This window comes from Frankliniella occidentalis, unplaced genomic scaffold, assembly GCF_000697945.3.
Source record: "Frankliniella occidentalis isolate FOCC.00 unplaced genomic scaffold, Focc_3.1 Scaffold17, whole genome shotgun sequence".
NCBI lineage: Eukaryota > Metazoa > Arthropoda > Insecta > Thysanoptera > Thripidae > Frankliniella > Frankliniella occidentalis.
The window spans coordinates 1,164,122-1,175,511 of record NW_026267147.1 but is presented as its reverse complement, the minus strand read 5'-3'; the positions used below and the strand labels follow the sequence as shown (position 1 = coordinate 1,175,511).

At 52.0% G+C, this 11,390-nt stretch overlaps 1 protein-coding gene across 2 annotated transcripts in view; it reads right to left on the bottom strand.

Moving 5' to 3' along the window:
- LOC113204849 (uncharacterized) overlaps positions 1 to 11,390 on the bottom strand; it is a 154,509-nt gene that overhangs the window by 117,404 nt on the left and 25,715 nt on the right. The window contains exon 1 of one of the 2 annotated variants that reach the window (XM_052264231.1): positions 7,645 to 7,920. The exons of the other annotated variant lie outside the window; for it this stretch is intronic. Within the exon in view, the coding sequence (XP_052120191.1) occupies positions 7,645 to 7,758 (114 nt within the window). The 5' untranslated portion in view covers positions 7,759 to 7,920. Of the gene's footprint in view, positions 1 to 7,644; positions 7,921 to 11,390 lie in introns of those variants that run through there. 2 annotated transcript variants of the gene reach the window in all.

The window sequence follows — 11,390 nt, the reverse complement described above, 5'->3', positions numbered from 1 at the left end:
GGGGGGGGGCAGGGAATCGCTGCACCAGATCTGTCACAGGCGGCTTCCCCTACCGCAACGACCAATTCATTAGTGCGGAGCCAAATCTTTCCCCGTCTCCGGCCGAGCCGCTAAGTAATTAGAGTCAAGTAGTCACTCTAGAGTCACTCTAGAGGGGGGCCTCTAGCGCAGAGCTCTAACTGCCGCTCTAGGGGCGGAGCGCAAGAGCCCGCCGCCGTAGCGGACGCGCGGAGGCTGGGCTGGGAGTGTTCCCACTATCATGTGCGATCTTATCTGGTTTGACCCCAGAATAGAACTCTCATGCGGGTAAGTCACGAGCTAAAGATTTGTTGGCCGCGGGTTGCGACGACTCTTTGCACGGAAGATTACAGGTCTGCCCCCTCCCCCGCACCCGGGAACAAATCGCTTTCACCTGATGGTAGTGCATAATATGCAATGTTGCACTTTTATCATTTACAAAAAAAAAAAGAATAAAAAACTTTAAATAAACATCTCACAAAATGGAAGAAGAACTGACAGGGGAGGTCCCCCGTTTGCGAGACGATGGCTTTCTCGGGCGCATCCTCGCTGCTCCTCGGGTGACGGCGCGGAGCCTCCGGCCGCACACCACGGAAGTGGCGAGGCATGGAAACGTATCGTTATGATACTCGCCGCAATGAGAAACCAACGCGAGGGGAGCTAATTAGAATTGGACGGCCGTTGTGTTCGATTCCGTGCGCTGGCGGGCCACAGCCGTCCATCGATACACGATGCATGCAATCGTTACGTATGAAGGTGCTATGGACGCGGGCGTGCTATCCTCCCGCGTGGCTCACTATGCGAAGAGGAGGAAGAAAGCAAAGCAGCGGCGTGAAGTGTAAACGGCCCGGTCATAATAACACGAGCACCCTTTTAAACGGGCGCTGATTCTCGACGCCTGTTGTAAAACAGTCAGGAAACCCCCTTCGTCCGTGTATTACCCAAGTAAAAAGCTGAAGCAAAGAGTTCGTCGTCGTTAGATTGAGTTGCCCCTCCTACTCGTTTAAAACACGTAGCAACAGCAGCCAACGGCGGCGGCGGCGGTGAGGTACCCGAGCCAGGCACCTGCCTGTCGCAGGTCATCAAGTTAAGTGCGACTACTCCTGTTTCACAGCGCGGCGCGCACACGGCTCCGGCACGCCGCGGCGCGCCTGGCGTTTCTCAGCGCGCGGGAGGTGTTTCCTTTCAAGTTCTGGAGCACTTGAATTCAATTCACTTCCGTGCGCATTCGCGCTCCGCCCTGCGCTTGCGGCCGGCCAGCAGCGCTGCGGGGCGCCCCGGCTATGGGCCCCGGGCCGTTAGCGTGTACTCTGCGAGCGACGGGGGAATATGGGCCTCAACCTCGACGGGCATTTCGGAACTTCAACGAACTTCGATGAAAAGAGATCTTCGTAACCTCGGCGACAAACTCGCGCAAGATGAGCGCTGTATACATCTTTTTAATTGCTATATTACCCCTGAGTAGCGCTGCCAGCCACAGCCATTGTGATTTCACAAACACGAAACTTGACTGATGAGGCACATAAAAAAAAGACTCGAATGAAAACAGCAGGAGGGATGGTTTGTCACTGCTAGCGAACTCTGCCGGCCCTCTGAACTGATGAAGACCGACGAAGGCCGCCGGAGTCGCTGAGCAGCAGCCCTGCTGCAGCAGCAGCAGCCTCACATCAAAACAGCTGATGAGCAGCAGCAGCAGCAGCAGCAACATCAAACAGCTGATGAGCAGCAGCAACAGCAGCGGACCGCAGCCGCGGCGGCCGGGCCGGAGAAGAGAGCAATTTTCTGGGCGAGTAAATAATTTACCTCCCGATGAGCGCGGCTTGCTTCGCTTTAGCCAGCCAAATTGACCGGCGGCCAGGCCAGGCCCGTCCGGCCGCGGCCTTCTATTACTTTCTCTCAAGGCTGTGTGAGTACGCGTGTGTGTGTGTGTGTACGGGACGTATATGGAGCGCTTTAAGCTTAATTAGAGCGACGACGACGACGAAGGCCACTGGGATCCGGCCGCACTTGCTGCTTGCTTGCGCCCGGAGAGCTGCGGGCACATGGGCGGCTGCCAAGTGTGTGAAGAGGGCACCGGCCACTTGGTGCCGGAAGGAAGGAAATGATATCAGCCGGGCCGCAACGGCACCTCCTCTACCGAGTGGGAACAGGTGCCGGCGCTCCACCGCCTCATTGGCATCCCCAACGTGCGAGTGTGGCACTTCGTCCAACAGGGCGCCCTGCTCGGCCGGCCTTCCGAGGACCACGAGGACTCCGGAGGCGCGAAACGGTCTAAAGAGTAAATTGCAGCGCAGGCGCGCGCCTCTTTGGCATTACACACACAAAAGCGGGCGCGGAGCGAGCCGGCCTCGCGCAGGACGAAGAGGAGGAGGTGTTGGTGGTGGTGATGATGGGAGGCCAAGCTCGGAGGGCACGCCGATGAAGCTGTGTGAGGTGGTGGTTGGTGGTGGTGATGATGGGAGGTCAAGCTCGGAGGGCACGCCGATGAAGCTGTGCGCGCTGGTGGTGAGGGAGTGCGTGCCCGCGGCGGCCCGCACCACGCGCCCAATCAAGGGTGAAAGAGAGCGACGGCGGCGGACGGTGGACGGCGGACGCGGCGGCGGACAAGGTTTTCCAGCCGTTAGCCAGTCCGGCCACGCGCTCCCGTGGCGTGCTGAGGCGGGAAAGCTGGACCCGTTGAGAGACACTGGGCTACTATATACGTCCTAATGGTCGCTCCAGTGAGAGTAGTGGCGTCGGTGCGGCGGCGGCCACTGCCACGCGATTCGGGTCGTATCGACGATAGTAGTGGCCTGGGCCGGGCTGGGCCGGGCCGCTCCCCGCCGTAACTAAACTACATCACGTTAACCTTGCGCGGGGCGGGGCAGGGAGGGGGCAGGGGGCTCGGGACGGGACCAGACAACACTGGGCACTGAGGAAGTTGTGCAGCGCTGCCTGCGGCAAACGGGGAAACGGCTGGGAGTCAAAATGTAATCGCCGTTGAGCACGGTGGCCGCAGTGGTTGGGGTGGTGGTGGTGGTGGTGGTGGTGGCGGTGGCGGTGGTGGTGGCGACGGTTGGATGGTGAGCACGTGTGCCGTGTGCGGACCAATTTGCTCCCCTGCCCTGGACTAAATTAATTTCTACATGTAGTTACTTCAAATTCCCAAACCTGATGATGACCTGACCGACCACACCAGCCACAAGGGTGTGATAAAATGCTTCTTTAACGTTTATACAGACCACTGTACAGAAATCATGAATGACACACGAACTGGATTTGTATCCTTTATTTGTACAAATTTCAGAAATCAATTTTTTCGGACACATTTCTGCGTTCATTGGATCACTTTTTCTGAATTCATTTGTATAAAATAATGCGTTTATAAGCTAAAATTTGTACGAAACGTCGGTATAACTTCTCATGAACGTTTGCACAAAAACATACAGATAGGTTTAGCGTGTTTAGTACACAGGCGTTTCATGCTACACTCATTCATCACAGCGACGGCGAGGGTGCGATTAAGAGGCCCAGTTACTTGAGGCCCGCCATCCCCGAAGCGCAGGGACCTGATGTGATCTCCTTATCCTGTCGTCCTGCTGCCGAAAACCGCAGGACGGCCGCTGCAACGGGAACAGCCGCCGGGCATCCTCTGCTGGCCGCTTCCTGAGGGGAAGTGCCGGCCGACCGGGCCGCGGGAAGAACAGTATTGCTGATCGTGATGGTGCCAGCCTCCGCCGAGGCCTCCGCCGACTGCCGCGCACCACAGCACGCGCTCCGCGCCCTCCGAGCAGAACGAATTCGACAACCAGCCAGCTGAAGGATGGTGAATGGAACCACCCCCACGGCTGAGCCGGCTGAGCCGACAGCGGAGCCCGGCGTCCCGCACCTCGAGGGGCGGCTATGCAACACAGAGCGCTGAGCGGCGAGCCGGGTCGAGCCCGACATGTCCACAGGAATTGCGTCCCAAAAATTCGCACCTTTATGAAACACGTCTACAAATTTAGCTATAATTATTTAGACGTTATAGGGTAAGGGGCCCAGTAGTCGACAGTTTAAGAGCAAGGCTTTTCAAAATTGCCTACAACGGAGCGTGGGTGTACGGTAGCGTCAAGGAAAAATTTCGGGGGTGTAGTGGAAGGATCAAACTTTATGCCCCATAGGCCAAAAATGGAAATAAATACATTTTTGTACACAAAAATGTAAACCAAAAAACAATGTTCATTGGCCCAGTAGTCGACACCTTTGGCCCAGTAGTCGACACTGCCTGGCCCAGTAGTCGACACTCTGTCATTTTACCCGGATTGCCGTGTCTGATGGGTCCCTGCAGCCTGGCTAGCCTTCCCCTGCCTCTCGGTCGGCTTTTTGGCCATCAGGGTGTCCTTCTTGGCCCTCTTTGCGAGGTGCTGTTCACCTTCTCCGGCCTTCAGGCGACCTTTTTTGAAATATGGTGAAACACATTTTTTTCTAGTTCTAAATAACGTCGTTTTTTGGCTACATATCCGAAAATAATTTTCTTAGCGCAATTAGTCTAAAATGAAACAGTTCTGTCGCCTCAAAGCGCACCTAATAATGTATTGGGCGACACGATGTGACATACGAAGACCGGGAAGTGCCGGCAATAGCTTGGTAATTAAACCTTAGTTTGTTACCTAAAATGTCTTGTGGGCAAGCTGAAGATGTTATCGCACAGCGTATCGACACCTGAGTTATATCCCTATATAAATTCCACACCGAACCGCATATAGCCGCTCCCGGGATTATGCCCACGGCCCCAGGGGGGTAAAAAGTGTCAATTTCCTCAAGCTTGGGATATCTTGAAGTACTTTATTCCAGGTATACTTGTTCAATCCCAGTTTTGCACTCCACCCTAGCGGCCAGCCGCCCGGACTGGCGCGACTGCGGCGGTGCAATTGGGGTTCCAACCCCCCACCCCCCTCACCCCTCTACCCTTGTGTCTGCTGACACTTTTCTCAGGCAGCCAGGGCACGTTCGCAGAGAAATGCTTTACGCAAATGGGGCACTGAAAGCAAACTCTATCATTCGGCACAGTATTGACACCTGGTGCTTTACTGATGTCATCATGATGTATTATGAACTAGAAAATTAAGGACACACGATCCCAACAACATTTCACGTTGACAAAGGGCCTAGTTGTCGGAATAAGCCCGTATGAAGGTAGCACACACTCAAAATAAAGTAAGTGTCGACTACTGGAACAGATGTCTTTTTCTGGCCCAGTAGTCGACACCGCCGTTATTTGCGCCCCTGACCGAAATTTTCGAAAACCTAAATAGGGAAAGATAATACATATCTTTGACAACAACACAAACGTCCTCCCGAACCACTCGGGTGAATGGCAGCCTCACAGAACCTTCCAAGCAAACACCTGCCCACTGCTCCGGAGCTAAGAAATTATGGCTCGATGTGACGCGACAAGCAGTGTTTTGTGCGAAGCGCTCCCTACCGGCTCCCGAAGGTGGCACAGAATCGGCAATGGGTTCATTGTAATCTCAATAGAGTGCGCCTAAGCCTGGCAAAACGCCCGAGACTCTAACGTTAACTACTTCGCGGGAATTCGATCTCAAAGTTGAAAGTGTCGACTACTGGTGTACTGTCGACTACTGGGCCCCTTACCCTATATCACTGCAAGCAAAGGAGTGAGAAAATTCAATCCAGAAAGAGCGAGGTTGTGAATCTAATTTTATGACTCCTGGGGGAGCGATATCAATTAAATCGCTCGTTTGGAGTGAGTTTCGCGACATTTTTGGTAACGAACAAGACTCATTTTGAGTCATTTCGCAGACATCGCTCCATCGAAGCGATGAAGCTATTCGAGCAAGAAAACTCACTCTACGTTTTACAGTGATTTTAAGGGGTCTTCCTCGATAAATGATAAATAATGCTTGGAGTATTATTAATTCATATCACCATACAGCGCTATCGTTGGACTTATTTAACTCCCGTGTACTAAAAGTACATGTACTCAAAGTCAGAAACGTAACAAAAGTTTTCTTTGTGTGTGTATGAATGTAAACAATGATCACACTTCAAATAAGGAGATAAATGACATAAGGTCGATTTGTGACCGATTTTTGACTACCTCACCACACACCGCCACACACCCAGAAAATGATTTCCTTGAAACTAGGCAATTTCCTTAAAATTAGCGTTGAATCAACGAAAGTGACCTGAAATCAACAATACGAAAACTGTTCCTTTCTTTAAGGGAAAATTTCCTTAATTTGGAGGAAAGTCTTCATCTTGAGGAATTTTTGTCGTTAGACCAAAGAAATTTCTTTGGAAAAAGAGAAAAATTTCCTTAAGTTTTTTCAAAGAAGTGATTTTTTGGATGCACACTGTTAAATTCCTGCAAAGCAACACTTTGCGCTATTTCTGCAGAAATGCGAAGTATTTAGATCCTTTGTAACTACGAAGCATTTACTTTGCAATTACAAAGTGATGCTTTGCAATTGCAAAGCGATTTTTTTAGCGTGTTTACATTGCTTCGCAATTGCAAAGCATCACTTTGTAATAGCGAAGTAAATGCTTCGTAATTACAAAGGGTCTCAATACATCGCAGTTCTGCAAAGTGTTGCTTTGCAGGATTTAAACAGTGCAAACAAATTTTAAAATCACGTTCACAGTGTGGACGTAACAGTCCCGAGCATTAATTTACGTCAATTCACGTCCAAAAATGATTGTATCTATTTTCGGAACGTTTGCTTAATTAACCTCCAAACTAATGCGGAGCGATTTACAGTATGGACGTGTTGGATCTCTGCGGGCGAGCCGCCATGGCAGTACCACGGGGACGGGGGACATCATCAGCCGGAAAGTGGGGCGGCGCGTCCGCGCGACTGCGCGGGGAAATGTCACAAACCGACTTGGAAGAAGCAATGTCATCTTTCCTCGCATCCACGACCGCCGTCGCTGCAGCTTCTGCTGCTGCTGCAACTGCCCCTCAGGCCCCAGGAGGCGGTTTTGAAAAAACAAATAAGAAACACGATTTCCAAGACGCCGCACGCGCGTCCATGTATTTGCTCTACTTTTTGTGTAGATTCCTAGTGTGTACAGAGCCGTTTAGAAACGCATAGCTCCTCAGGTTATCTGCGCGGATATCATGGTTATGCGGTTACCGAGATAAAAGCAGCCGACTCGTAAGGGTGCCTCGCATGCACTTGCATGGAGACTGCACCAGTCCGTCATACGGTACCGGCTATACAGACTCATCTGATAAGCAAGGAGGGGAGCTCCCGCTGCCGCACCGCCGCCGCACACGAGACACGGTGGAGGGAATTCCCGCACTGTGCGAGAAATTTCCCGCCGCGGATGTTTTAAAAGCAAAAATTGAGTAAAGCTGTTCAATGTGGGCGGGAGGAGGATCAGACCAGCGCTCACTATGGGAATGTCGTCGACCCCGCGGCCGCGCCGTGGTGTCACCTCGAGGGCCGTCCAGTCACCGGCAGCGCAAAGGAGCAAACATTCGCGTCTGCTTTCGCCCGCGGCCTTCTCATTAGGCGCGCACAAAACTGCCGACAAAGTCAGCAGGAAGGGGCGGCGGCGGCGGGGCGATGCGGCCCGCCCAGCCCGGCCACTCCGCTCCGGACTTTCGCCTTCAAGAAGAGTCGCCAAACACTGACTCACCTCAAGGAAATGGACCTTCACCTTCTTCTGGAAGCGAGGGTATCCAAACTTCCACGAGAAAGGCTTCTTGAGCACCGATAATCCAGACATGGAGTTCATCTTGTACGACGGCATGGTGTTGGTTGTAGGGTGAGACTCCCTCTCACAATCACACACACACACGCACAGGACGCACAGACACTATATCGCACACGCGACACTTTCAGCTTGGGGTTGTCATGTTGCACTCACTCACACACTCATTGGCATACACACACGCACACACACACACACTAGTACACTCGCGCGCGCACGTGGGGGCGCACAGCGGCGAGGCGGTCGGCGCGCCGACGGTGTGAACGCGGCTGAAGCCGGCAAGACGTCTGAGCGGCGCTGCGGCGGCGCGGCGTGGTGCGGCGCCCCGTCGGCTGGCAGGTGGAAGGGGGTACGCGCGGAGGGGGGCGTCTCCAGCTGGAGGGGCGCGGGGCGCGCGGGGCGCGAGTGTTTAGTCGGACCACGGCGCGTGGCGCGCGATGCTGGCGGGGATAGTGCCCCGCTCGGCCCGGGCAGGGCTTAATTTGCACGGACGATGGTGTCATTATTTTGGTGACGTTCGACTCTACGAGCGCCGAGGGGGCAATAACTCCCTTTCGAAGTGTACACATGATTCCCGAAATTCGCGATTCCCAGTGATTCCCGTCCGCTTACATTCATTCCTTAGTTTTTTTCAAGGTTTTTTTAATGGTAGAAAACGCTCATCTCGACTGATATGTACGATTTGTACTAGTTGCTCGAGTTTCCCGCTTAGTTTAGGCGACTTTTATTGATTTCGATTAAATTTTATCCTGATGTTTCCCAGGCAGGTGAACACATGATTCCCGGAGTTCTTGCCCCCTCGACGAGCGCGCATCTTTCTTTCTAATTGCTAGTTTCGTTCGACACAGTGTCTCCATGCGGAGGACAACACAGTCAGAGCCAGTTCATCATCAACAGTACAATGTCACACATCAACCTCCTGAAACACGCTCTCGTAGCGCCTGATAGGTAGGCAACACACAGCCTACAGGGCACGCGTGCACTGCGGGTTGGCCTACCCTGAGCCTCGCAGGCGCCAAGACACTGCAAGTTGGTGAATGATGAGGTAAACGGACGTTCTTTCTGGACGCGGTCCAAGTGCGCATTAGGGTCCCCCACTTCCAAAATAAAATAGGTGTACAACGAGTTGGCATGTTGACGAGTTGCCGCGAGTTAGGCACGAGTTGAGATCAATTTTTTAAAAGTTTTGCGCTACTTTTCCCAAATTTGGAGCGAGATTTTGCAAATTTTCGTGAATACTCGCGAGTTTTTACGAGTTTTAGGCGAGTTGGGCGCGGGCACGTGTACAACGAGTTGGCTAGTGGGGGACCCCTCGGCGCATTGCGCATGCGCTGGGAGAAGCCACTCCTCCACCCCGCGCGGTCACCTCTCCCGCCGGAGGTTGTTGACTCAGGGCGGCTGGCAAATACAATTTTAAGTGCGCGGCGGAGCTGATAAGCGCGACGAGGATGAGGAGACGTCGTCGGCCCGGAAGTTGTCTCGGCCCGGCACGGGCGTGCGCTGAGCAGGCGTCCGTGCTGTCCGTCCGCGCGCCCCATCGCATGCACGGCGGTCGGCGCGGCCCTGCTCCCCTGCACTTGCACTGGCCGACACGAATCGGGGAGAGAAAGGGCCTCGCACCGAAGGTTCCCTCAAGCTAAAAGCGCCCGCGCAGCGCCCCCGGGGCCCCCTGTGTCTGATTGGCCCGCCGTGCCCGCGTGCCGGCCAGGCCGGCCAGGGCTCTCCGGCCGGCTGAGCTGATGCACTTCCATTATCGGCCGGCTCTCGACGTTTTTAAAAGAAAATCACTTCATCTCCCCCGTGCTCTCTCTCTCTCTCTCTCTCGAGAAAGCCCGCGAAAGCGTACCCTTACTAATCATCCCAACATTATTGCGAACTATCAGTAAAATCAGTGAATTTATTACTTCAAATTAAGAAAAGTGAGTAAAACTAAGTTTGTGCCATCAGTGGAGTGAAAAACTTTAAGTGGAAACTACAAGGATTATCTACTAAGAAGAAAAGTGCGAGGCCGCCAAGATTCTAACCTCACTTCGACTACGCCATCCAAGTGCATCAAGTAAATACTTAGAAAATGTCGTGCCATGATCCACTTCTATACTCTAGTGCTCTAAAGATGAACTCAAACACCACGAAAAACTTTCCTGAAGATTTACCATCTCTAACCAAACAACAACCTTACCTCACAACAGCCCCAGTGCCTAACCAATCCCCATCAAGAAAAACATCAGTGGTTTTTGAGAAAACGCAAGAAATCAACCCAGATGAACTATTACGTGCTGCAGCCGACCTTGTCGGCGCCAACAACATCCTTTATGCCTCAAGACTCAGTGGGGGCCGATTTTGCCTTTACCTCTCATGCGAGTCCGCCGTCAACACCCTCTGCGACCGCGGAGGTCTCAAGATCAACGACACCTTCTTGCTGTGTCGCAAGTACGTATCCGAAGCAACAAAATTCCTCATCTCGAACTGCCCCCCAGAAATGCCCGACGATGACTTACTAAACCTCCTACAAGCATACGGCAAACCAGTCTCTAGGCCGGCTAGGCTCGGCGTCAACACCATCTACGATGACCTCAAGCACATACGAAGCTGGAAAAGATCCCTCTACATCAACATCCCGAGGGACGCCCCAACATGCCCAGAAGTACTTCACTTTACAACCGCAGAAGGAACAAAGCACACCATCTATGTCAAAGTTTTCCAAAACCCAAGCAGTTGCAACAGCAGCTCAACTCTCCAAACCGATGAATGCCAGAAAAAACAACAAATGGACGACCACTCGTCAGCCTACACACCAGCCCCACTACTACGACTCACCAGAGCAAGAAATCCATCAACAACCAACCAGCCTCAAGAAAAATTCAACCCTCTTAAACCTTCAAGCCTTGCCAAACCAACCCTAACCTCAAACCCCGCCAGTCCCCCTGTGTGTCTCCCCCTCAGCTCAGCTGTTCCTCCTCCACCTCCAAACCCCCTCCCCTCACCCCTCTCCACCAACGTACCCGCTCTCACTCGTAACCTCTCAACATCCACCTCAAAATCCCTTTCAAACTTTGAATCTTCATCAACCTCAAAGAAAAGACCCCTCTCACCTCAGTTATCCTTATCATCAGAGTCATCAAAACCCCCAAAACTATCTGCAATAGAAGAAATGAAAGCAAAGGAACAAGAATGTGATCAACTCGAGACAATTATTTGTTCAATGACTTTTGATGAAACCAAACTATCAGAGCAAACATTTGCTGACATAATTTGTTATTGCAAGAGGGACATTAATATGAGAAGAGTAGTCTATACCTACAAAAATATCTTCAAAAATGTTGTAGATGTACCAGAACTTTTAGCTAAACTAAATGAACTGTCTCTTTTATGTCCAAACAATAATTTCCTTAGCAGAATTATTACAAGTGCCAAACGTAATTTAAGTGCTTAGCCAGTATGATCTTACTACAATACAAATTTTCCTGTATTTAAAAACAAAAACAACCCTCTCTCCCTCACTTAAAAACAAATCTGTAATTTTTCTCTTTTTATTCAGTGCTGTGTTAAAATTACACTTTTAGACGCAAACAAGCAGCACTGCATGCTCGCTGCTTTGACAGCTATTTGTGACAAACAACACTCAAACCCTTTCGACCCATTTTGTACAAAATCCCCCCAATAAATCGATT